Genomic DNA, 26,038 nt, shown 5'->3' with positions numbered 1-26,038 from the left:
TATTTCTTTTCTTTTTAAAGCTAGAATGTACCAGTTCAGTGGCCACGTGTATCTCTTTCTGCCAGTTTTTGTTGTTTTGGCCTCAGTTATTTTAATAATCATGCTGTGCTCACCTTATTTTTTACTCTTCAGTGATCATAGCATCGGTGACCACAAGTATGGCCACAATTGGCCATAAAAAGGACTGAGATCCCTGATATGACTCTTAGACAAGGGAAGTATGAAACTCACTCCCATCCCACTGAATCTGTAGCCTGCAGGAGCTTTGCAGCATGACTCTGCTCCCCTTGCCATTATAGATAGTAGCCTGTAACTGAATGTAGCCTGCTTGGCTAAACTGTACTGTTCAGAGATTTCCAAGGAGCTGGTCAGGAAGGCTGTTGTCAGACCCTTGCCTTAGGAAGCAGCATATGTGAGTGATCTGCTTAATGTGAAACATATTTGAAACTTGCTGTGTTGCCAGAATTAAGATTGCAATGAAAGAAAGATGACCTTGGTGAAGGCTCAAATCAAAGTTGACTGCTTAAATCAATTAAAAGGTGGCCAGAGAAAAGAAAGAGGTTTTTTGCAATAAGGGTTGGAAAAACACAGGAACGGGTTGCCCAGAGAGCTGGTGAATGACCAATCCCTGGAAACATTCAAGATCAGGTTGGTGGGGCTCTGAGCAACCTGATCTAGTCGAAGATGTCCCTGTTAATTGCATGGGGCTTGGACTAGATGACCTTTAAGGGTTCCTTCCAACTCAAACTATTCTATGATTCGAAGTGTACAGCACCTCTCGATTGACCACTGGGTCTGTTTTTGTGCCTGGATGTTTACAATCCATCTCTACTTTCTCTCTGTCTGGTGAATGTAACACTCAAGTGTTGCAAGGAAGGGGACTATGGGATGTGAAGGCATCTCATGCTGAGGCAGGTGCCCTGAGGAGATGGGTCATGAGAAAGCCTGCCCTGGGCATGGCAGGTCTGCAGGATCTGTGATAAAGTCATCATCACCGGCGGTAACTGGAAAAATACCAGCAGACTTCTCCTAACAACTGCTTAATCCAGGATTCAGCACTAGTTCCAGCTGTTGACAATTGGACTCTCCCTGTAGCTTTGCTTAGATGTGGTGTTTGTCACAACAGATCTCACCTGTTAAACAGATACTGATTTTTGCTCCAGCAAGGATGCCTGTAGTGACAGATAAAATTATTTCAGTGTACAGTGGATAACATCCTTCAATTTGTTAAATTTGCCAACTGCTTTGGGATCCTGTGGGATGAAAGGTGTCATAGAAACGTAAAGTGCTATTATTCATCCTAAATGATTCTGCTCCATTTTCTTAAAAAAAACCCCAAACAACCACATATACTTCTTTCCTGCATTTTGTTCAGTGTTTGGTTGGTTTCTTTAATTCTCTACATTGAACTACTACTATCAGTGTCTTAGTCTAGGATCTTGACTGTCTCATTTATCTGACCTTTGTTAGGCAGTTTTTTCCCTTACCTGCTTCTCCAGTTACTTGAGTAATCTGTTTCCAGTGAGTAATTTTAAGACGTTGATTTTCAGTGGTTATACTCAAACACACAGTGAGCTTAAGCACATGCAGTTCATAAAGCTCAGTGAGTCCAAATACTTTGGTTGTACTTGCTTGATTTACTGTATTTTCCCATGTCCTAGGATTAATTACAAACAGCTGAAATAGAAAGGCCTGATGAAGAACTAATCTTGGTGTGAGTGCAGGGAAGAGAGATGTGTGAGACAGCAGTCCAGTAAGCCTCTAGCTGGAGGCTTAGTTATACCCAAATACTGTCATTCATGGAGCCAACTAAAACTGTCGATCAAACCCCTGTCAGTCTAAACAAGTCTGAAACTTGAAGAAGTTTGCTTTAGTTGGCATTTAACTTTCCCTTGGCATCCAATTCTTAGCTTTAATCAGAATATCGCACAGAAAATAGGGTTCATTTTGAGTCCAGCTCTGTGAGGTATTGTGTGTAGCGGCCTGACCTCAGAGAAGTTTAAGCTCCACCTTGCAGATATGGGAGAGAACAACAACACGAGCAAAGAAAACAACTCCTTAGAAAGACATCTGAGCAGTTTGTCAGGTCTCTGATTGTTCCCAAGAGCAGTATTTCCAGCATTTTACTTACTCCTGTAAGTAAAGGAAAAAAGGGAACCCATCTGTGGATGTTAGAGGTCTGATCATTTCTCATGTGGCCTCTGTTGCCTTTAAGAAAACTTAAAGCACATTAATGATAAAATATGTTATCAGCCAAAAAATGTGAATCTACAGGGTCTGAAACTGAAAATAAAGTATAAAGTAGCTCCAAAGTTGTGTATAAATTTTCCTCATAAAGCCCATGTTTATGGAAAAAATTGTAAGGTAATCAAAATTTTTATGCCTCATGGTACCTCTAGAACATCAATATATTTTTAAGGAAAATAGGAATAATCCAATGGACCACATCATTAGATGTGCACCAATAGAGAGATGCAATAAAGAAAAGAAAAAAATAAGTATATAACTGTAACAATGTCTAATGTATGTGTCATTAGGTGGATTTGAACTTGAAGCATATAAAGTAATGGAAAGAACTGAAGTTCACTTGCAAACATATCTGTAATCAGCAGATCAAAGAGACCAAGTCAACAGGTGGACCTAATCTGTGGGCAGAAAGAGTTTTAAGATTCTCCTGAGAAGCTGTGACCACTGTCATATCCTAGATGAAAGGGCCACGTAAGTACCTGGAATTGTGTTTTAATTGCTGTTTCTACTCCCCTCTCTACTACTTGGAACTTTTTCTTCTCAGGACAAAGCTTAGTCTCATACATGCTCTCCATACATGCCTTTTATAAGGGGCACTGAAACCAGGTATGTAAAAAACATTGTTAATATACTGAAAAAAAATATATAGAGAGGTAGAAATGTAACTATTTTTCTGATGTCTTTCTGCCCAGGCTCTCAAAGAACATGCCTGTTATCAGATCCCTGCTCTTTCCATCATGTTTCAGTGCTTCCAAAATGCTCAGCTTTATAAATATGACATCAACAAGTTGATGTAAGAAATTCCTGTGACCCATTCACTGCTGTGAACAGGAGATGTTTGAATGTCAAGGCATATTCTGCAAATGAAACTTTGGTAACTCCAGAATGAGTTGCTGGGAAGCATCTGTTTTATACCCTGTCCCAGTTCCTTGACAGCCCTGCAAGAAACCCAGCTATGAGTTTTAGGCATGTGGCTGCTCACATGTGCAGTGGGGCAGAGCCGCCCTAACCAGCCATGGGTGTGCTCATGGGCCGTGGGGATGGAGCACAGGGCGTGCAAAGAGAAAGCCGGAGCCGGGTTTGACCAGCCAGGAGAGGCCGAGGGAAGGGGGGGCGTCGGGGGATGCCCGACTGATGTTTGCAGCCACCTAAAGGGGGGTTCCAGAGAAGGAAGGCAGAGCCAGGCTCCTCGCAGCAAAAGCATAAGAGGCCACGGGCGCGTGTGGTTACAAGAGAAATCACAGACGGCGCCCTCCATCCCTGGCTGCCCAGGCTGCCTGGTCGGGACTGCGGGATGCAGGTACGCAGCAGGCAGAGCCCGGGGCACTCACTGTCCAAGGATGCCCAGCCTCGGGGGTAGTACCCTCGGGGGCTCGGGATGGGCTGGGCAGAGGTACCCGGTTTTGCGAAAACGAGTTACCTTCTGGTGTTGGCCATCCTTACTTTTTTTTTTTATTTTTTTTTTTTTTTTTTTTTTTTTTTTTTTTTTTTTAAAAGAATAAATATATATATTATTATTTCTTTTTTTTTTTTTTTTCGGTTTGGGTGCGGTTGGTTGGTTGGTTTAAAGCCATGGTTTTGCACTTGAAACAGCTGTGGTGCGGCCAGCGAGGCTGACCAACGGGATGTGTGGTTTGCTGGGGGCTCACGCTGCGGTTCGATACGCTGCCGGGGCTGGCCGGCTGGCAGCCCAGGAGGGGCTTGCGAGCGGCTTTTTAAACCCTGGGATTTCAAACGCTCCTCGGGATGAGTCGCAGCTCGGCAGCCCTGCACAGAGCGGATGTGCGGAGGGAAGGGAAATGCTTTCGGCTGAACCCAAAAAGTACGTGTCAGGAGGAAGGCTTCAGAAAGTGAGAGCTGGGCAGAGAGAATGGAAGGGAGCATTTCCCTTCTTTGTTTTCTAAGGAATGGTTTAAATGAATTGCTTCTCCTTTAAAAGGAAAATCTCATTGAAGTGTTTTGATGTAGTGAATTTGTGTGTGTGTGTGTGTGTGTGTGTGTGCACGCATCTGACCCAGCTCTTCCCAAAGGGAAATGTATTTTCTTTCTGCTGTTTAGATTTTTAGGATCTATTTGGAGTTTGGCTGATGGGAAAACTGGTTATAGAGAGGAGGATGTAACAGGAGGTTGCTTAAATTTGTTGAATCATCAAACTCTAGTTGATTAAAACTTATTGTGATCTGGTCAATAATAGAAAGAAAATTTTGATGAAAAAGGAAATATTAATGAAGTCCTAAAGCAGATTTCAGAGCTGTTATGCTTTTGTGGAGCTGATTAATGTAATGCAAAGTGACCTAAATGAAGTGCTGTAGAGAGGCTTGTCAATTGTTTATACAATTAGCTAGGATTATTTGAACACATTCATAAAGAAAAGAGGATTTTCTTGTTCATTACAAATTAGTTATGATGATTTGGGCCAGAAGACTGAGATAGGTCAGCAAACTAAATATGAAGAAACTATGTACCTCTGTCCTCATATAACCCCATCCTTGTACACCCTGACCTTACACCATTACCATATTTTGTAGAGATTTTAGGATAGAAAATTTACTGCTGAAACTTTGATAACTCGCCTAGACTTATTTTATTAGCCAGTCCAGTCCTATCATTCAAAGAATATCTGTTTCTCTTTCTAGTCTGGAGAGTGGAAGAGAAAAGGTTACGGGAGAAACTTCAGCTTTGGAGGGAAACTGTGGATTTTGTCTCATTGCAACAGGTCATTGTCCTGGAATAAGTCGCAAAAAAGTTGGGCAAGCCTTTTATAGAGTCATTTTAAGCAATAAACAAATGGCAAGTGAACAGGAGGTTGAGCATGTAACTCATAACTCCAAATTATTTAACTGTACTGAGAGTGTTCTGGCACTGCTAAAGGTCTTAACTTTTAGTTTATTTTATCTTTTTAATCTTTATCATGATGGCACTTTGCATTATTTTTGCTGTTAAATTTTCTCTGAAGTTTCTGAGGAAATCCAAGTTTTGTTCCCTGTCAGTATATAACTCACCAAATTCTGAGCTAGTTCACATCCTGCATTACTTTCTCACACTATAAACTTAGCTTTGCAAAAACGTGTGTATGTGCCTTCAGAGGTTGCTAATTTCACTCCCACCCAGGATGTCCTGTATTTCCAATGATCTGGGGGGGCCAATCTGCAGGGAGAAGGTGGCTGCTGAAGATGGTCTGCTTATTCCAACAGCCCTTGCCTAAGCAGAGTTGGAAGCAGAATTCATTGCACACTCCAGACTGGGCCCACAATAGAGATATGTGTCTGCATATTGTTGCAGGTGGTTAAATGAGGCTGGTAACACTCCAGAACCACCAGAGCATGATAAAGTGATGTTACTGGATGAGATGATTCTGCCTTTGGTATCAAGGTACCCAGGAGTTTTTCAAAGTTATGCAAATTTAGCAAGAAACATGGAGTTATAAGGCACTGAAGCTGCAATACAAGTCAAGCTCTCTGAGCCTTGAAAAGTAGGAAATCTTAGTATACAGGTGCAAGTGAATTGAAGTAGTTGTTCATAATGCAGCTGAGAGGCAACCACCAAACTGACTTGCACAAACTGATTGCACTCTACTAAAGCACTGAAGAATATGGCCTCTAGACACCTTTTATAAATTCTGTGGAAAGTGCAGCCACTCTAGGAAATGTTGAAATAAAAAGATACTCTTCAAGCTTCACATACAGCTTTGGTGGACACCGGGACTTGAGAGCATGCTTATAGATAACTAAGCAGTCAGAAATGCCTGATACAGATGATAGTCACTAGCTCAAAGTGTGATGTGACACATGCAGGATGCATGGCATGGTTCAAGGGTGCAGACTTGGGCTGCTGTGCAGCTGGATCACTGCATACACCTCTGGGGCAGCCTGTTGCAGTTAGGTCTGAGCTTGGAGCTACCAGCTGTCCTGCTGGGAGCAGCCCAGGAAATGGTATTAGCAGCTTTGTCTGACAGCATTTGCAAAGTTGAAACATACCCTAAGCAGAAAAGCAGAGGAAATAGGGAGATGGACTTTTCTGATTCTTGCTGAGCAAATGGGCAGAGCACTGTGAGAGGCTGCTGAGTCTAATGGAGAATGCAAACCAGAAGTTTAATAAAGGGTGCAGACTAGAAGACTTGAATGCCAGGTGGAGATATATGCCTGATACCGTGGACTGACTGCCATCAGCACAGCTGTGCTGCCAATGAAATGAGTGACAAGGTGAAACTAAGGCCTTGCTGACTGGATGATGAAATGGTCAGTGTCTCAATAGCTACAGGTAATCTAGAGCTAATAGAGCAATAGGAAGGAGCATGCTTTCTTTGTGCCTTGTTAACTTAGCAATGTCTGCAAAAGGACTTGAGTGAGAAGGAAATTTATTTGGGTTTTAATTATAAAAAGGACAAAGTACTTCCACTGAACTTTCTGCAACCAATAACTTTAGTGTTCGATGAGTTACTTGCTTTTTGTTGAGAATGAAAAAATATGCATGGTTTCTTATGTATCTGATTTCTTTTGCTATGATTGGTATACTGAAACTTGTACTAATATTCAAATAATGTAGTTGAGTTTACTATGATAAAGGGAAAGAGTGAGTAAGGCTTAGAAACTTGCAGTATTGAGCTCACCATGCCACTGCTGTAGTAAAAAGGCCCCTCCCTCCAGGCACTGGAGAGACCATTGTATCAAAGTTGAGGATTAGCTAATGAAGGTTAGCAGTGACTTCAAGAGCACCAGGGAGACCTTGGATTAATGCTGGTGCTTTGGAAAACTCTAGTGGCAGTTCTATAGGTAAGTGCCAGTCAGTTATTCCTCAAGCAGCTGATGAGGAAGGCAGTTTGTCTCTAATGCTGGAGGGCTGCAAGAACCCCTAGTATTTGGGGTCCCTCCTCCACAGCACAGGAGGTAGTAGTCTGCTGCTGGTGTCCTGGATCATGCTTCAAGACCCTTAAGTAACCCATTTGTAATAGAATTGTTTTGTTCAGAATTAATTACTGTGAAATTGTTTTGCATGCTGTTAATAGCTCAGTGTTTAGTGTTTGATCGCAAGAAAACTGGCAATAAACTTTTGCTAAAGTTCAGTGCAAGTTTGCAACTAATAGTGACTATTTGTGTTCAGTGGGCTTTTACTTGTGGAGAAAACTTGAGTATCCTTCTTTCTTAGCCCCACAGTTGTTGTGAGCAAATTTTTCCCTCGCCTGTTTTTGCATTGAGAGACGCTCTTTAATGTGATGATTTTCTGGATCTGGGTGGACAGAGAAGGGTCCAGTGTGAACTTAAATCTAGTATGGACATGACTTGAGACAGGCACACGGCTTTGTTAGACTTACTTTTGTTTTGTGAGATTCTCTGGTGCATATTACTTTGCTGACTTGTTTATAAGCTTTTAAAAATAAAGGTTAATTTTTGCAAAATGGCACGTTTCTTCTTAACCCAGAAAAAGAAGCTGCCTTGTGCTGAGATTTTCTTTTCTGGTAGTTCATCATGGTTCCAAGCTGATGTTGCAACAGCAATATAGGGTAGAAGTTGCTTCAAATCCACTGCATATCCAAAGATTATGGCAAGGGTGAGAGGAAGATGGTGTTTCCTATTACAGATATGCTAAAACTTCTTTTAGCTTTTATAAAGTCCTGAAAAGTGGTCTGCAGAATTAAAACAAGAGACCACATTAAAACAACTACATCATCCCTATTTTCAGTGTGTTATACAGAGCAGTGGAGAGGGAAAGGATGACGCTCCTTCACTGCAATAGCAAAATTGTCTTAATACTTCTCCCAGCCAAAGTAAAGGTAATTGCTTTTGTGTGAGATATTGTTTCTTCTTTCAAGATGTGCACTGCCATGAGATAATTAAGTTTTTTGAGAGATACAGGAATTACTTTTACTATACACACCTATTCCCACCAAATGTGTCAATGCATGCTTCATTAGTTCAGTGTTTTAGAAATCTGGGAGTCTTTTGATTGACATAATTTGTCTCTAATTATGCCTATATTGCAGTTTCTTATTAGTTTGCCAGTGTTGCTTCGCTCTTTGAAATGTCTTCAGTACAGCAGTAGATTCTATTGATAAGTGGAACTGCAGGTTTCACTTGTTCATTTGACATTGGTCTCTTTGTTCCTTTAGCAATGCTAAATCCACAAGGAATTTGTAAGTGCTTCACCCTCCACGTGACTAGAAAAGCAATGATCTCCTTTCTAGATGAGAGTTTGTTTTACTCTTGTTTTAGAGAGTTAAGGGAAGTTGTGCTAATGACAAATGGTTTCATTTGGCAATAAAGACTTGCCTTTTGCTGCAGAGATGGGTCATCTTGAATATATTTCACTCAATTTCTTTCTCTTCCCAGTCATCTCCTTTATCTCCATTACCTGTGCTTTATTCTGAACTATGTAGGATGTCTAGTGGGAATCTGTCAGACTAATATTTAGGCTGTTGGACTAAACATTGTATCAGTGATCCAGTTAAATCCTCTAAAATTATTCATAAAATATTTCAAAGCAAAGTTTTCATGATGCTTACGCACCTAACAGTGCAGATAAACACTAGGGAGTATTTTCAACACCACAGGAGAAGAGTAGGTGTTTTGCCACCAGTGCAATCAATAGGTGTGAAGTGCCTAAAACCTCTGGAAATCGTTCTATTCATGCAGGATTTAAAGCCACAGTAGGAAAGAGAGTTATAAATGAAGAGGAGCACTTAACTGCAGCCTTCCTATCCAGGAAATATGGTCTCTATAGAGATTATCAATTGAAATTAGTCTAGAGTCTGTGGGTGCAAAACACATACTTAGGTTCACTTGGCTCTGGATGTCATTTCCCAGTTCCTTTTGAAAGTAAAATAAGGTAGGTAGGAAGGTTTTCAGTTTACTGAGACAGGATACCAGTCCTCAAGGAACTGAAATAATATTTCATTTCACTTATGGCTTAAACCTTTATTTTTTAACTGTATGTTTTGGAGGTTTTATTACTGGTATTATGGAATATTTTAGGTTGGAATGGTGGTTGTCAAGTCCCATCACCTGCTCCAAGCAGGGCTAACTTCAACATTTTGAAATGCTCTATGAATGGAGATTATGCAGCCCTTCTGGGTCCCTGTTTCTGTGCTTCAGAATTTCACTGAACACTTCGCCTGCTGCAAGTTGCATGTGTTACCTCTGTTCATTCCCTGTGCACCTCCAGAAAGAGTCTGCCTCTGCCTTCTGCACATCCCCACTTCCATGAACAGAGGAATATTAAACAGAAGCAAACAGATATTACATGGAATAAACCTCAGCTTAGAGTGATCAGATATTCCTTTGATCTAAGCAGAAACTAAATGCTACAGTGTTTATACTAATATAAAAAATTTGCTTGAAGTTGGCAGATTGAGAATGCTCCCTTGCTGTATTCCCCATGTTCTTCCCCTAAAAGCTTCTGTTACCAGATACTATCAGGTGTAAGACACAGGAGATGGTGGGCCTCTGATCTGACTACTTCTAGCAGTTTTCCTGTTCCCAAATGTACATGATGGAATGGAGCAAATGGCATCAAGAAGTTTGATTGCCCTTCACCCCCACCCTATCATCATGAGCAAAATCTCTTGTTGAAATATGGAATTACCCTAGTTAAGAATGTCTCCAGTTTCAGGCCTTCAGTTAAGAATATTTCCTGCAGAAGAAAAATCAGTTTGTTTGTAAATAGTGAAATGTATAGAGAGAGGTGGATTCTTTGCTAAATCTGCAGTTCTTTATGCTCAACTAGTAAAAATTGTAAACAAACTTTATTGTAATGTAGGGAAGTGTAATTCTACTATTATCATTTGTGCTTCCTTCATCATTCACCACACTTCTTCACAGCTGACAAAATAAATATAGAGCAGGGAATCCAGCAGGAACAAAATTTACTACATTGATGAAAATTATTAGCTATACGTGTTTTTAAAAAGTAGCAGTAGAAAGATTATATAGGATTAGTATAAGTTACTAACATCTTGCCTTAACTGATTTATTGAGGTGTGTTTTCGTTTTGTAATCACCCTTTGAAAAGCTAATGTCAGCTGATAGGGGGTTTTTTCACAGTCCTTAAAATAAGCACATGTTTTCATGGTATGTGTTTAAAATGCAGGGCCCTCTTGTCAGAGCAATTTCCACAGATCTTCTGCAGCAGGTGAGTAGGTATCACCTAGAAGCTGAACAGTGGAATGAAAAGACTACTCACATCTAGATGAGGTGCATAAAGCTAGAGGTGGCTGGTGAAGGATTTGCTTTCAGCTATCAACAGTAAGGAAGAATTTTTTTTTTAATAAAATATAAAAGTCTAGTTGTCCAGAAGCCAGAATATATGTTCAAGCTCTTTGAAAGCTCAGAGCAGAGATCAGAAACCACTGACAGAGATGAGAATTTCAAATTGTGTTGCCAACATCTGTGGACAGAGACATTTCTTCCAGTGCCTCTGTTAAATCCAGTAACATGTGAGCATCACCCGGCAGCTGAGTTCACTGCTGCTCCTCCTGAAGCCTGGGGCTGATGGAGTGGGAGAGGGTTTGATCTGGGCAGGTGATGGATGCTGTGACACTGTGTTGTCAGCAAACAGTGGCAGCTGATGAAATGGCTTTTGATGCGTGGTGGGCAGGCTGGAGCGGGAGCATCCTTGTCGGAGGAATCTGTGGTTGGTGAAATGGGAGCAGTGGTAGTCTGGCACCCTGGGGTGAGTAAAACAGACCATGATGAGCTACAGGAGCTCAAATGAGGTGGAGAAGGGAGAGCAGCTCAGGTGAAGAGCCCATGTTATCCCCAAGGGTTACAGTGCTAGTGAGTTCAAAACACCTTTGCCACCGAGTAGCAAACATAGAATAACAGTATTTCTTTTTTTAGGTGAACTTCATGTGACTATTAAAGAACTGCAGTTAGCAATAGAATCCTCAGAGGGAGAAAAATAACCTATGAATTTATTACATTGAAGGAATTAACCACTATATCATGTTTTGACCACCCATGTTTTCCTCTAACAAGCTTTAAGGCTCTAAAAATATATTTCTTAAGATTTCTGCATACTGCTTTGTTGTTGCACTGTGCTAACAGTCGTCTGTTCCCTCATGGCCAAACAAATATGCACTGGACTGTGATAGTCTGGATAATTTTGATGCAGTGTCAGCATTGATTAGATGTGCTCAGAGTGCTGCCTGCCTAAGCGTGCATAGCTGGTGTTGTAATTTGAGGTGCACTTGGACATAGCACCAGATAAATTTGATGGTGTTTATGGCCAAGGGGACAATATGGTGAGTGTCTCAGGGGTCACATTAAGGAACTGTCTGTGCTGGCATGCAAGCCTGTGAGAGATAATAAGGGAAAGTTGCACTGAGCCCTCAACTGAGTATTAACAGCTTCTGGTAGTCAGTTTCTATTTGCTTGTTTTTCAAAAATTCTTCAGTCATGGTTGAATTCGGTTCTTTTAGATCTTGGGCTAGAACTGGATATGTTTAAATAGAACATAAAATTTCTGTAGAGGAAAATGTTGTGAAGACCTGGTTAGTACTACCTTGTCTGGATTATGCAAGTACAACCAGTGTTGAAAAAGAAATGCTCTCGGCAAACATGCCTTTGGTGTCTTGCCTTAAAATTTTCAGGTCTTGAAATTAAAGTCCAGTGCCTCAAGGTTTGATTATAGTAACTTGGATTCAGGAAGGGGGAAAAAAAAGTGTACTAGTTAGTTGCCAGTGCTTCCCCACAAAAAACAAGGCAGCGAGTAACACAGTGTTCCTCCCAAGGCTGCGTTGTGCAGGCACACTGTGTAGAATAAGTTGTAGAACTTTGAGTTAGGTGTCGTGTTTGCTAACCCCTATCCAGGCCATGCAGATAGTGCTCAAGCTGGAACATGAGCCAGGTTGTTTTCAGCTGGGCTGATATTTGTTCTTGGGGGTATTTTTTGGTTTTTTGTACTCTGAGAAGCAAATGTGTCTTTTATCACTGATTTCAGTGGTGTGGCTGAAGATGTACATAGAAAGCAATGTCTCTGTGCTTTCCTGAATAGACTTTACATTTTAAGGTTCTTATAATGTAAGTCTCCAGAGATGAAAATATGACTTAGACAGCTTTATAACTAGCAGACTGATATTAAAACTTAAATTACTTTCACTTTTATTGTTTGTTTCTGATTGCTGTATGATTTTCAGGTGTGTGATTTTAATATAATATTTTATTAATTATAAATTATATGAGTTATTAATATCCCTTGCTTACACTGACTCAATTGTCTGAATATGTAGACATCTGAGTATGCCTACTTTGTTGAGTATCCATCTGGCTTATTCTCATGGTATTGAGAACTTGATCAGATTTTGATGGTTTTCTCTTTGGGGTATTTTTGAGGTTTTTCTACCATCCCCAGCCATGTGTCATTAGATTGCTTGTGAGAAGTTTAAACACAGATATCAAGGGCCTGAAAGAAAGCATCTCGTCAAAGCAGAGGCTGTGCTGAACATGAGGTCTTAAGCATACATACCGCAAATCAGTGTTGAAATCAAATATTAATTTTTTTCTTCAACTGGCTGTTCATTTCAGTAACAGCCCAGAAGCAAATTGCTGGAATGGAATTAACTAGATACATATTTTATTGTAGAAAAAAATTCTCAAGGTTTTTGCACAAACTTATGATCTCAACCTGGATGAACACCTGCCTGGGTCTGGAGCAAATGTCTGACTTTGGTATCCATCTGGCTTTGCTGCTTGTCCTGTTGCACACAGCACTGGCAGCTTCCGTGCCCCTTTGTCGCTTTTGGATGGACTGCATTGAATTCAGAGGTCTGTTGGCTAAACCAATTTTCATTTTGATTAAATGCACGCTATAAATACGTGTTTGAGTGCTCCTTGCTTTGGCATGTGAACTGATTGGAACGAGCTGTGGAAGAAGGCTGTCACCTGGAGACTGACAAGAAAAGTAACATTTCCACATGTGGATGATCGGGGTTTAACTTGACTTTCTGAGGACTGAATTAATCTGAACTTACTGTATGGTGTTGAAAGGCAGTACTGTTAACTGGAACATGCATAGCTGTTGTTTTGATTTGGTTTGGGGGTTTTTTAATACCCAAATGTATTAAGAATATTTTCCACAAGTCTTCATTTTAAAATGCAGTTTCATAGTTTGAAAAATATCCGATGATCACTAGTTCTACTATAGTCACCACATAGCAACAACCTTCTGTTTGCTGCTTCAGGAGTTCCTATGTACAAGATACTCATATGTACAAGATATTAATTAATTCCCAAATTTTGTTGCAATTTCAAACCAGGTGGTGCTTCATACTGAAATTACCCCTTATATGGACTATGAGTGAAATTACAAGGAACTTGGCAAGTACTGTCTGGTAGCTAGCACACATAGATTGCTCCTATCTCGTCATGCCTAAGTATTATTTACTGTTTTTCTTTAAAATTTGTAGGTGTAACTGTATAGACAAGTTTTCTGTACACTTCTACACTGAGAATCCACATAGCAATTCAACACAGAGAGGCTATGTTGTTGATTCATTCCCTTATTAGTGCACATTAATCCCCCATGTAAGCAAGCCCTTGCTTAAGCTCATTTCAGTGTAAATCATTTCCACAAGATGAGCTTGCACCCATGAGCAAAATCAGAGCATAAATAAAGCTTTAGATAATCTTACATCCACCTAATGCACATCATACAACTATTTCTAAATTCAGTCCATTATTTTCTACCCCTATGCATTGAAGGGGACCTGCCCTTGCCCTCCTTTTTTAATGACAATGTTTTGTTTTCTGCATTGCAGCCTTTATTAATCTTTCCAGCTGGAAAGTAGAAACAGATGTTTCTAATTATTTGGACATCGTTTTAGCGCTCAACATCAAGTTACAAAAGCTTTCATAGAATAATTTTCCTCATCTGTCAAGTTTTCCATTTTATTTTGGGAGAAATAGACCGAGTTTATTTTTATATCTGATGCCTGCTTCCTTTGCCAGACAGTTAAGGGACAACTGTTAATTTTTTTTATCCTCCATTTGCCTGCAGATCTGATAGTTACCCTGCCAGGAAGGCCCTCCAAGCAGCCTCATAGGTGACAACATTTTGATATTGTAGTCACTTGGTGTATAAGGGTAAGGCCACATCATGTTTTATGAGAGTTGTCAGGTCCAACATCTCATAGAGTCAAAATGCAAGTGATTGTAGCATTAATTCAGAAGGAGTCAAACAAAGCGAGCACAGGGTCGGCAAGTATGCCAGAAGCTGGCCCTGCTGCAATTACTGGCATCTTCATGGGCTGCTTGTTTACATTTGCGTTTTTGAGTTAGAGAGTCAGGTCATTCTGGATGGTACCCTTAAAATCTTCACTTAGGAAATGGATGTATCTTCAGCAGAGTGCTCGGGTTTCTGTCCCAGGACCACAAATGGAGGGCAGCAAAGCCAGTCTGGGGGAAAAATGGAAAGGTAACATATCTCACATGAGCCCTTTAAAACTGACTTCACCTGTTAAATATTCAATATATTCATTGAATAAAATGTAATGCCTTCATTATCATCATTAAAGAGAAGGGGCAAGACAGTGGCTTATACAGAACAAGCTTTTCATTCTGCTTTACATGGCTGCATTGATACTGAGCACCCATAAACATAATTGGTTGAGATTGACACAATTGGTGTCAGCTGTAGGTTACCATGGCACTGTGAAACAGCTGAAGCTGAGGGACCATCTCCCAACATGTTCTTCAACTTTTTAAATTTTTTAGTTACATTCTCAAGGGGTCTAAATTTGCTGTTACTAAAATGAAAATGACTAATCTAAAGTATAAAGTCAAAGAATAACTGCACTGTGTACTCTAGCAGTTAGACAGTGGGGCATGCAACGGTTTAAAAATCTGTACTTTGGTAAGTCTAAAAGACAGGACCTTTCCTCTAGTACTAACTAATTTTTTACTGAGTTATGCCAGCTGTCATTGACCATATATCATTTTGGTGCTAAGAGAGGCTGATATAGACATAACCCAGTAAGACTCATGAGTGTCTTAGTGAATGCAGCCTGCTGTACTTAGCTGCTCTCCTGCTTTTCAAGTTATGTGGAAAGACTTGTAATAGTTATTTGGGTTTTCCTGGCTTGAAAAGACTCATAGCAACTTGGAATATTCTCCTATAACTTAATTTTATTTTTATTACTTGTGAGAAACTAAAATCAAAAAAAAAATGTGTAAGGTAGTAGCAGCTTTTAAGAATATCTACAAAAACCAGCTTCTCATTAGAGCTCGTCACCAAGCTTGGAATTTCTTTTTCATATTTCTAGTCCTCACCTCCATACAGTAAAATATTTACATTAGCAAGCATACAGCTAGTTAATTAAAATTGCCAAAAAGCTACCTTTTCAGAGGTGACATTGTAGGAAAATAGAAAAAACTTAAATTTAGTGAATAGTCTAAAGACTCAATGATACTGCTACTTGTCTCCAGCTGTGTGTTATTCTGTGTTGAGAATGGGTCTATATTAGAAAAGCAGCATTTTTTCACCAGACTCGGTTTTAAATTATCAACCTTAAGTGTATTTAAATCTTTATTCTAAAAGTTTTCTATTGTGAAATTATACCAAATTGGTGAAATACATTATGTGAGTAAAATGAGGTGTAAATTCTCCTTGATTACCTACAGGTATTTGTACTAATTTAGCCAGTTTTATTTAGAAAATTTCCACTAGTTTAATGAAATTATTTTGTATCAAAGTTGAGGTTTTGTATTGAAATATATACACACATAGATATGCATGTTTGTCTTCCCAGATTCCAATTGCCATTAAAAATGGTTTCTGGTCTTTATCATCTTGCCACATTTCAAACAGCTGGATGCCTGCCACATCCTCCGGTATTGGGGTATCACTGACAGAGTGAATGAGTTGCTGTCTTTCCATTCAGATGTGAAACTTATTCTTACTGCTATTACCATTGCAGCAAAAGTGGCCGTGGTATTTTATGGACTCCCCTGAAGGCAAGATCCAAAGCCTGTGTAATCTAAACATCCCTCACTTTAGCTTCTCACTGAGATTGAAGGCTCTGTGTAATCCCTGGTATTTATTGCCTTCCAAATTCCACTCTGTAAGCATCAATATATTTCATCTAATATTGCCAGCAAACTGTAAGCTGCGTTTACAAATGTGTCATATGAGACATTTTTCAGCTTTTGACACAGCTCACCACCCGTAAATGAATACACGAGGCCAAAATATCCAAGTCAGCTTCTCTTCATCGGAGAGATAAGGCAAGACACCGTTGGGTGTGAAATTCATAGTCCATTTCTCAAATGAGTTTCTGCAACAGTGAGTTCCCATATGTTGAAGCAAAGTATCATGCATATGACAGGCATGTACTACTTGTCCTGAATTACATTTATATAATATTTCTCTATATAATAAACCTCTATATAGGGGCAAATCCTAACAGATAAGCTGGAAAGGAAGCAAAAAAAGGATCCTTTTCCCTTTTCCCCAGTTTAGCCTCTTCGATATGCATTACCAGAAATGAGGCAGGGTTACGATTTAGCACACACATGCTGCTAAGAAGATTGGGTTTGAGAGAAGAGGAAAGGAGTTTAGCGTGGTTAATTTGCATGCTCTGAAAGCATGGGGCTGGCTCTGTCTGGTGCCCTGCTCTGAAAGTGTGGTGCTGGCTCTGTCTGGTGCCACCAAACAGCCACACTGTGTTCCTCACTGGGCCATCTCGCCATGCACTGCCTGCTCTTACACTACCTCTCACACCTTTTTCAAGGGTAAATGCTACTCACCGTGACATTTTTTATTGCTGTCTAACCACTGGAAATAACAGTCACAGATCCCTAGTGCAACCAGCACCAGTAGATGCTCTCCTCCATTTCTTTCTACTTTTACAGCAGTGAGATATCTGGTGAAGTGCCATGTTGGCAGTAGCCATCCTATCATGGGTAGACATCCTATCATGTCAGACAACTGAGAAGGCTTGAAAGTAGCTTTCCGCTTTGGAGCCATAGCTTTTGTACCATTTACTACATCACTTCAGTCCTGGGAGCTTTGCTGTCAGGATTTCTGCCCCAGACCCATTGCTTTGTGGATACTCAGGGGGTGCAATGCATTTCACCATGCCCTTTCTATTGCCTAATGCAACCACCCCAGGGAGTGCCCCAGGGGGGTCACAGAGTTGAGGAGATAATCCCCACAGCTAAGACTGTTGTACAAGCAGGGAGCTGGAGTGTGTGCACTTCATAGATGAGTGAGGAATAGAAGGCAGAAAAGAGAAGCAGCAGTATGGAAGATTAGGAGCCAGCAACAGGGAAAAAAAAAGGCTGTTCTCATAATTTTGAAAATGGATGCTTAAATATTACCAGGGGGACAGTAGTTATCATCTTGAACCTGTTCTGTCACCCAGCTGTTCTCTCAGAGGCCAAAATCAGGCTTATCCTACACACGGTATGTTGCTGAGCTACACAGCGGTGAAATGTGGTGAAGCAAAGCAGGTCCCTTGCTTTGACAAGGTGCCACATCTGTGGCACCAGGCCATCCAGATCTGACCACAAGTGTAAGGCTTAACTGCTTTTGACTTGGTAAATAAGAATCTCCATGAGGCAATTTTGACTCTTCTCATTGATAATACTAATGAGAGCTGAGTGCATTAGCTGTAGGCTGCCTTGCTGCTGAATTTAGCCAGTGATAAATATGAATTTGATTTTTAAAAAAAAATGCGTAGAGAGTTTATTCATGTGCTGGAGATACAGGCAGTGAAAGAGGTGTCAAGACTATTTAATGTATTTGTTCTTGCATAGGCAATGTTACTGCTACCATTTTACCTCTCATCTCTGAACTTTTGCATGGGGAATTCTTAGGTGTTGCAGCACTGTAAGTTAGTGGATAGTGAGCCTGGGAAGACCCAGGAAATTTAATGTTCGTAAGTGTGGGATTTTATATCATTGCTCCTAAGAAAGCCAAAGTGTGATAGGTTATTCCTTGCTGTCAGTTTGTGTTGTCAGCTAGCTCTGTGCCCCAAAGTGAGGCAGTTACCCAGAGCAAGTCTTTTTCATATCATCATCATAATTTCCTTAGTTGTCTTTTCCAGTCTGTTTTCCCTGTTGCTCTTTTCTTAAGATAAATATCTACTGTCAAAGTAATAGAAGTTACTTGAGGAAACTTGATTACAGGGCATCTGAAAAGAATTCAGAGGTGCGTATTCGATTTGCATGAACCATGGAAGCAAATGCTCTGCCTTACTTCAACAGGCTGAGCATGTGTTCCCTGAAATAAGCGTCCCAAATGGGCTAAACTTTCCCTTTCCTCTGTTTTCCATCTAGGGTTTGAACATGAGTACCCAGCCACATACTGTGACCAAGACAGAGATCCCTGCCCATGTTCTTTACACTGTAGGAACTTGTGTTCTCATTATCGGCTCCATTGGCATCATCGGAAACCTCCTAGTTCTCTACGCATTTTACAGGTACAAAAATTCCTCTCGTGTTTAACCTGACTGCTCTTGAGGTTCATGTGTGCAGATTTCTGCATTGCTTTCCTCTTGGTTTAAATCTTCAAACAGAGGCTGATGTAAACAAATGGAGAAGGGGAACGAGAGGAAGGCAACCCTACACACACACACACACATCCACATGCATCACTGATAACCTTAGTGTGAATTCCTCATGTTTTAAGGAATCAAAGAAAATGAGAAAGTAAATACCTTGTTCTATAAACAGAACCAATTGAAAGTTTAAAGAACAGTTCAGCACTTTTGATGATAGAAATCACAGTCTCCCTGTTGCAGACACTTACCCTGTAGTATTTGCAGAAATACTTGACAAACACCGACATTCCTCCCAGCAGCTCAGATGTCCTGGAAGGACCAAAGAATCAATGTGCTACATGAAATGAGCTCATGCCACCAGTGTATTCCCTGCTTCAGGCAGATCATAGGATTTCTGTCAGTCTGTGTGCTCTCTTGGCAGAGTAACAGACAACCAAAGTTACTGCAGCTAGTAACTGCAAAAATCTCATGGAAAAAAAATAGCTACCCTCTGTCCCACAATGTGATGATGAATTTCAAAATCCTCCTCGTTCACTGCTTGCTGTCATTATGCATGTTGATGTAGAGGGGCCCTGTAATGCTAGAGACACTGGTGGGGTTATGAACCAAGTGTTAGTTTCCTATTCTGAAAGACAAATAAATTAGTTATTTTGAATAACTGGCTTCTAATATGACTTAATGGAGAAAATTAATTCCCTGCAACTGTGGATACCTTCATGATTTTTTAAATGCAGCACAAGCTCTGCGTTTTTCTTGAAATTTGTGTGTTTAGCTGGTGTAAAAAAAAGCATTAAATTTTCAAAGTAGGAAAATATGCACTGACAGTTGAGCACCTGGGAAGGTGTGAACTCTGCAGCCTCTCTCACCCAGTTGCTGGCAGTTATTAGACCCAAGAATCTGATAGCATTGAGATGGCTTTCTCACTTTCTTTTTCAGTATTTGTTTATCATCATGAGGAAAGAAATTCATGTTAGCTGCAAATACTGCTATTGCAAAGCACATCAGAAAGCCCTCAGTAGTTCACCTTCTTACACTGAAGAAGACATTTTGAGGAAAAGAAAGAATTATTTCAAACTATTGAAGGTTGCAAGAACAAAATTATTTATAAAATTCTGCCTCCTCCCTGTGTCTCACAGAGCATGCCAAGTCACCCCTTTTTGTATTATACATACCTAACACTCGCAAAAGCGCTGAATTCAAACTCCAGGTATCAAAGCCTTTAACTCCATGATACAGCCAATACAGCGATTCACACTGGGGGACTACTAGTTCAATGTTACACCTTCTCATTATATCCCCTCAAAAGTGGCAGTTGAGGATTTGGGTGAGCTGAACTCATGAATTAATTTAACTTTCCTAGTTGGACACAATATTTAATTAGAGCAACAACAACATATTCAACCAAACAACTCCAAGTACAAGTGAGAGGTTCTTTATCTTGTTACCAGTATCTTTATTCCTCTCAAACAGAGCTAAGGGTAATCCCGAATGCCCACTGAAACTTTCCAAGAAGGTTTTTACTCCAGATATCCCTAGAAAGTGAGACTGCATGAGGTGGTGAGATGTTGGGAAAAGAACTGGAAGTGATGTTTGTTTTCTTTGGATAAGCTTTGCTTGCAGACTGTCTGTTGCTTTCACACTCCTTGTTGTGGCATTTAATATTGCCTGTTCATCTGCAGCTGAGAGCTTTCATTCCCTCTTATGAGATGTATATTAGCAAAAGTACTTTTTCCAAATCTCAGTGCATGCTCTACTTGTGTGGTAGCACTTTGCAAAAGGTCATTTAGTTAGTGGTAATGTGCCAACTCTTCAGGTCAGCATCTTTTAAAATATCACCAAAAGCAGATCCTTTGGCTCAGTAACCTGCTTCAGATCCTGGTCATGTACAGTGCAAGACACAATCAATATTACAGCACCCCTAAGGAACTGCTCTATTCCAGAACAAATCCATATTTGTCAATACAGCTGAAACTCTTCTCAGTTTGAAGAGGAAACAATCCATTTTAACCCTCCTGCTCTTGTCAGTCATAAGTTCATAAGTTTGAAATGACTGCAGCTGAGGCTGTAGTAGCTGACTGATGATTAGCAATTGATTCGCTGTAAGTAACCATCGATTCCAACCTGGACAGTATTTGTTTATGCTAGTAAGCAAAGCTATAAAGTTAACTTTTCACTTTGTCTGTTTAAAATCATGTATTTCTCATGTTTTTTAAGCAACAAGAAGCTGAGGACACCCCAAAACTACTTTATAATGAATTTAGCTGTGAGTGACTTCCTGATGTCGGCTTCTCAGGCACCCATGTGCTTTGTCAACAGCCTGCACAGAAAATGGATACTTGGAGATATAGGTACTTTTCATCACTAATTCGTACCTCACCAGCTCTATGCTGTCTTCAGCCTGTTTTTGCCATAACAATCTTTACTTGTGCTGTGGAGACAGCAGCACAAATCTCGAGTTACAAGCCCAGTTCTTGACATCATCAGTCAGCATGTTTTGTATTATAGGCTTGATTCTTTTATCTTACATATTTTGGAAAGGAAGGAGTCAACATCAACATGTAATTGTATTACCCTTTAGCTTGTAAGGGAGAAAGTAGGTAGAAAAGTTTTAATAAGTTGTAAATAGTATTTTTTGTATTAGTTTAAGGTGTAGTTACTCCTTTTATTTAGAAATGTATGTTGATATCCATTAGCATGCTTCTAGGAATCTCATATTTAATTAAAAGATATAAATAATGATACTCAGTTGAGGACTCTGCAAATTTAGGCTCCTTTCATGCCAACTGCAAGAAGGAAAAGGTGATGAATGCTCAAATTATAGCTGAAATGTGAGTACAGCAAGAACCTCAGAAGGCTTGATACTCTGATTGATGCTGCTCAACACATCGTTGGGTGAAAACTTACACAAAGTAGTGGTTGTATAACAGTGGAGCAAGCCAGGAAACCATGTACTTTTTAGCAGCACAGAAGGGACTCCAGAAGGGACTCTGCTTTAGTTCGATTTTAGTCTTGCTCATCCCCTTAGATAAAATCAGTGTAAATTATTGTGCTGACACAAAGCTGACACAATGAAGCAATTGATTTGGATTGAGTGGGATTTCGTCCTTAGTTGCAGGTTACTTATAAAGACTTTAGAAGTCTATTTTAAGGTTGAATCGGGTATTTTGACTGCCCGCCATTCCTAGTGGGCTCTTGTCTATAACCACATGGGGCAATGCAACATTTCAAAAAATGGATGATCTTTTGACACAGGTTTCTGAACTAAATTCTGGACAGTGTAACTCTACAAGTTTCATCTGGTAGTGCAATGCCTGAATGTAGAGAGGTAAAAAAAATCTCTGTCGTGTAAAAAATATTGGTTCTTTTAAAAAGCACTGCCATTAAAAATGGGAGTTGGAGCTGTTTTACAGCTGTTTTAGTCATCAAATTTAAACCACTTCTGTATTTTTAAACCACATTAACTAAAGTAATTTTTTGAAACACTCATTGGTCATTGGCAGACAGATGTCTGCTGCAGCCTGTTAAGATCAATATATTGGGCAGCAGTCCAGGAAAGTATAACTTTAATTAGATTGGATTTTCTTTGAGGCAGTTTTCCATTGACAAAAGGTTCCCAGTTGCAGCCTGCAGTGGAGTAGGACCTTTTAAAAACATATATTTGTATTTTATTTACATTTGTGTTTTTCTAATAAACAATAACTATGAAATTGTGAGGCTAAGAAATTCTTCTAATGAGAGAGGAGTCCTGAACCCGGAAAAAAATGGGAGGTTTATTACGACGGGCTCTGAGAGAAAACGTGTGTCTTTTCAAGAAAATCCCTGACATTGCCATTTTCTGCTTCAGGCTGTGACTTGTATGCTTTCTGTGGCGCACTCTTCGGAATAACCTCAATGATGACTTTGTTGGCTATTTCTATTGACCGCTACCTTGTGATCACTAAGCCCCTGCAATCCATACAGTGGACTTCAAAGAAACGCACCATACAGGTCATCGCCGTCGTGTGGCTCTACTCGCTAGGATGGAGCCTGGCTCCACTCTTCGGGTGGAGTATGTTGTCTGCTCTCTCTCTCCTCTAGCATTCCCTGTGTGGTCTGCCTTAGTCTTGCTTGGGATATATAAAAAAAAGAGTTTTCTCACAAGTTCTTGGTCGATGCCTAGCCACCGCCTGATGGTTTGTTGTCGTGCCAGACATCGACACCTGCTGCACGGCAGATACCCTCTTCCCCCCTACCCCCAGGCTGTATTCAAGCAGGTGGAGTATTAGGTGTGCATCTGAGTCTGGCAGTCAGAACCTCCTCTCCATGTGCACACTCACATTCTCAGACCACACATATAACATGGCCAGCATAGCTCTTGAAGGCTATGGATACAGTACAGGCTTTATTTTAAGGGCTTAGTTGTTGGATCAGCAACTGTGCTAACTTTGGGTGTATGTGCGAATAATGTATTCCATGTATTCCACAGGTTCCTATGTGCCTGAAGGCTTGATGATATCCTGTACATGGGACTATGTAACCTACTCCCCTGCAAACAGAAGTTACACCATGATTTTATGTTGCTGTGTGTTTTTTATACCCCTGATAATAATATTCCTTTGCTATTTATCTATGTTCCTGGCCATAAGACGTACTGGCAGGTAAGCAATGTAGCTGAAAGAAGTACATATCCCTTTTCTTGTATTAGAAGATATTCTCAATTTCTTTGACTGCAGAAATATCTTAATCAAAAATTAATCTGAATTGAAATTGGAACTGTAGTGGCAGATCTTTAGCAGCTGCAACAGGAGAAATATTTTTTGCCTATTTAAAATCTGGAATGGATGTATGGATTTTGGAGCAGAAAAAGAAGTCACTGGTGATTTCAATCTTATTCCAGTGCATCAGATAATTTGATTGAGTTATTTGTATTTCAGATTTGCACTGCAAGAAACTTTGTCCCTGTATATTTTAGCAGTTTTCAGACCCAAGGGATAATAAATAACATGTAGCAATGGAGGCATCATCTGCCTTCGAGCTGTTCTGTAAACATAACAGTCTTCATATTTTTTGACAGCTTTATTTAAGGCAGGCATCCCAGAAATCCTTGTACTTCACTCAAGCATCACAACTACATGTACAATATCTGGCTATGCTTGTTAGGACTTTTTTTTCCACAAAAATTTTGGTCTATATTTGAAATGAAAAATCAACAGGGTGTTAGATCTGCAAAGTAACTTCATCCTGTCACTTATTTTTCTCCTAATGAGCACATGGCTGGTGTTGTAAATCCTTCCTGCTGCTCACAGTGTCAGCAGCTCTGATGGCTTTTCTCTGCATCTGTCTGCAGGCACTTGTTGAATCATTTGGTTACATAACGCTAAATTCTGTTTTTCCAAGCACATTTATCTGTATGCCTTAAGTGAAGTTCTTACTGAACTCTATGTTTTGGCCTTGTCTTGTTTTTTGCACTTTGTGTACACATATTTGACATCAAGCAAGGGAGCGAAGAATGCATCCTTATAACAATGGTGTCTTGCACACATGTGAAGCACAGTGGACATAAGATTTTTCTGTGCCTTTTGCTAACTAAATACAGAAAACTCATTTTATGAGTTTAGATGATTAGAGGGGTGGAACAGCTCTCCTATGAAGAAAGGCTGAAAGAACTGGGTTTGTTCAGTCTGGAAATGAGAAGGCTTAGGGGTGACCTAATCATGGTCTTCCAGTACCTGAAGGGAGTGTACAGGAAAGTTGGACAGGGAATTTTTACAAGAATGTGTAGTGACAGGACAGGGGGGAATGGCTTCAAGCTGAGAGAGAGTAGATTAAGATTAGGTATTAGGAAAAAGTCTTGAGTGTGAGGGTAGTGAGGCACTGGAACAGGTTGCCCAGAGAAGCTGTGGCTGCCCCATCCCTGGGAGAGTTTAAGTCCGACCTGGATGGAGCTTTGAGCAAACTGGTGTAATGAAAGGTGTCCCTGCCCACAGCAGGGGGATTGGAACTAGATGACCTTTAAGGTCCATTCCAACCCAAACCATTCCATGATTCTATTCTATGTTCACAGTGCAACAGGAAGAAGTTTGTTACCCTGCTGGCTGGTAATTAATGTCTTCAGCCTGAAATATATCTCCATTTACCAACACTGATATGTAAAAATTGTTATTTCTATGCTAAGCAATATAAAATACTTAACCACACAAAACTTTTTTAAAATAAAAATGGAGCGTTTGGTGTGAGAAGAGAATTTGATTCGATGTTTTTCAGCAAAAATGTTAGGACTGCATGTTGTACTTCCCCCTGAAAATACTCTTCTCCAGTGAATAAATTTGCAGGTAAGTAAGAATGTCCTCCTAAGTGTTTGGGACAAGGTCTGCAGAGTTGTCAGGGTATCCCAGCACGTGTTACCTTGTGAACTTGATTTTCTGCAAGCTGTTCTTCCCTTGAAAAGGAAAAGATGTAAGGCTTGATTTTTCCATCCAACTATGCCTTTGCTTCCTCCACCTCTGAGAACAACAAAGGGCAAGAGATATTAATTTCTGCACCTTTGCAACCTGAAACCCTCCTTGTATTAGGTAAGGACAGTGCAGTCCTGTCCTGTAGTCCCGGGCATTCTGGCTCAGTCTTACAGGCAAACACAACACTTGCAACCGTTTTGCTACATTAATTATCTTCTAGAGTTTTTAAATATCAGAGGACAAAAGGAGAATTAGAGTAAGGAAATATGAAATCTACTTCATTTTGCATATTGCTGAGAACATATTAGAGATGTTGCACCTAGCTTTTTCACTGTCCTGCTGAAATATTGGTATTTTTTCCCCTCTCACAGAGATGTTCAAAAGCTGGGGTCCTGCAGTCGGAATTCCCACCTCTCTCAATCTATGAAGAATGAGTGGAAACTGGCAAAAATTGCTTTTGTGGTCATCATTGTGTTTGTCTTGTCCTGGTCTCCATATGCTTGTGTCACCTTGATTGCCTGGGCAGGGTAAGTGGAAAAGTAATCCAAACAACATAGGTTATTCTGAAATGCAAATATGTTAGTACTGTCACCCACGTGAAGCAGATCTCCATTTTGAAAGGGTCCTAAATAATTAGGGTCCTGACTGACTGTGGGAACTTAAAATCAAAAGGAAAACACTGGTTTCAAACCACTTCTGGTCCTCTCTTCCTTCTGCAGTGTTTGAAACTGAGTCACTGACGCACATTACTGTGTGGCACAGATGTTGCTGCTGAAAGATTTTTAGGTTTGATTCTGTTTTCTTTTTTATCACCGTTCACTTTTCGCAGATGACCATAATGGGCGTTCTTTTGTTGGGAGTTTTG

The 26,038-nt window shown here is 40.2% G+C and overlaps 1 protein-coding gene across 1 annotated transcript in view; it reads left to right on the top strand.

Annotated features, from left to right (window-relative positions):
* Positions 1-2,697: 2,697 nt before the first annotated feature.
* LOC103759283 (melanopsin) overlaps positions 2,698-26,038 on the top strand; it is a 37,513-nt gene continuing 14,172 nt past the window's right edge. The window contains exons 1-6 of the mRNA XM_018083856.2: positions 2,698-2,718; positions 18,516-18,658; positions 20,954-21,087; positions 22,584-22,787; positions 23,205-23,376; positions 25,545-25,700. Of these exons, the coding sequence (XP_017939345.1) occupies positions 18,525-18,658; positions 20,954-21,087; positions 22,584-22,787; positions 23,205-23,376; positions 25,545-25,700 (800 nt within the window). The 5' untranslated portion in view covers positions 2,698-2,718; positions 18,516-18,524. The remainder of the gene's footprint in view (positions 2,719-18,515; positions 18,659-20,953; positions 21,088-22,583; positions 22,788-23,204; positions 23,377-25,544; positions 25,701-26,038) is intronic.

This window comes from Manacus vitellinus, unplaced genomic scaffold (genome assembly GCF_001715985.3).
Source record: "Manacus vitellinus isolate BGI_N305 unplaced genomic scaffold, ASM171598v3 scaffold_0_pilon, whole genome shotgun sequence".
Taxonomy (NCBI): domain Eukaryota; kingdom Metazoa; phylum Chordata; class Aves; order Passeriformes; family Pipridae; genus Manacus; species Manacus vitellinus.
The sequence above is the reverse complement of the archived record's forward strand: the minus strand, read 5'-3'. Positions and strand labels throughout refer to the sequence as shown.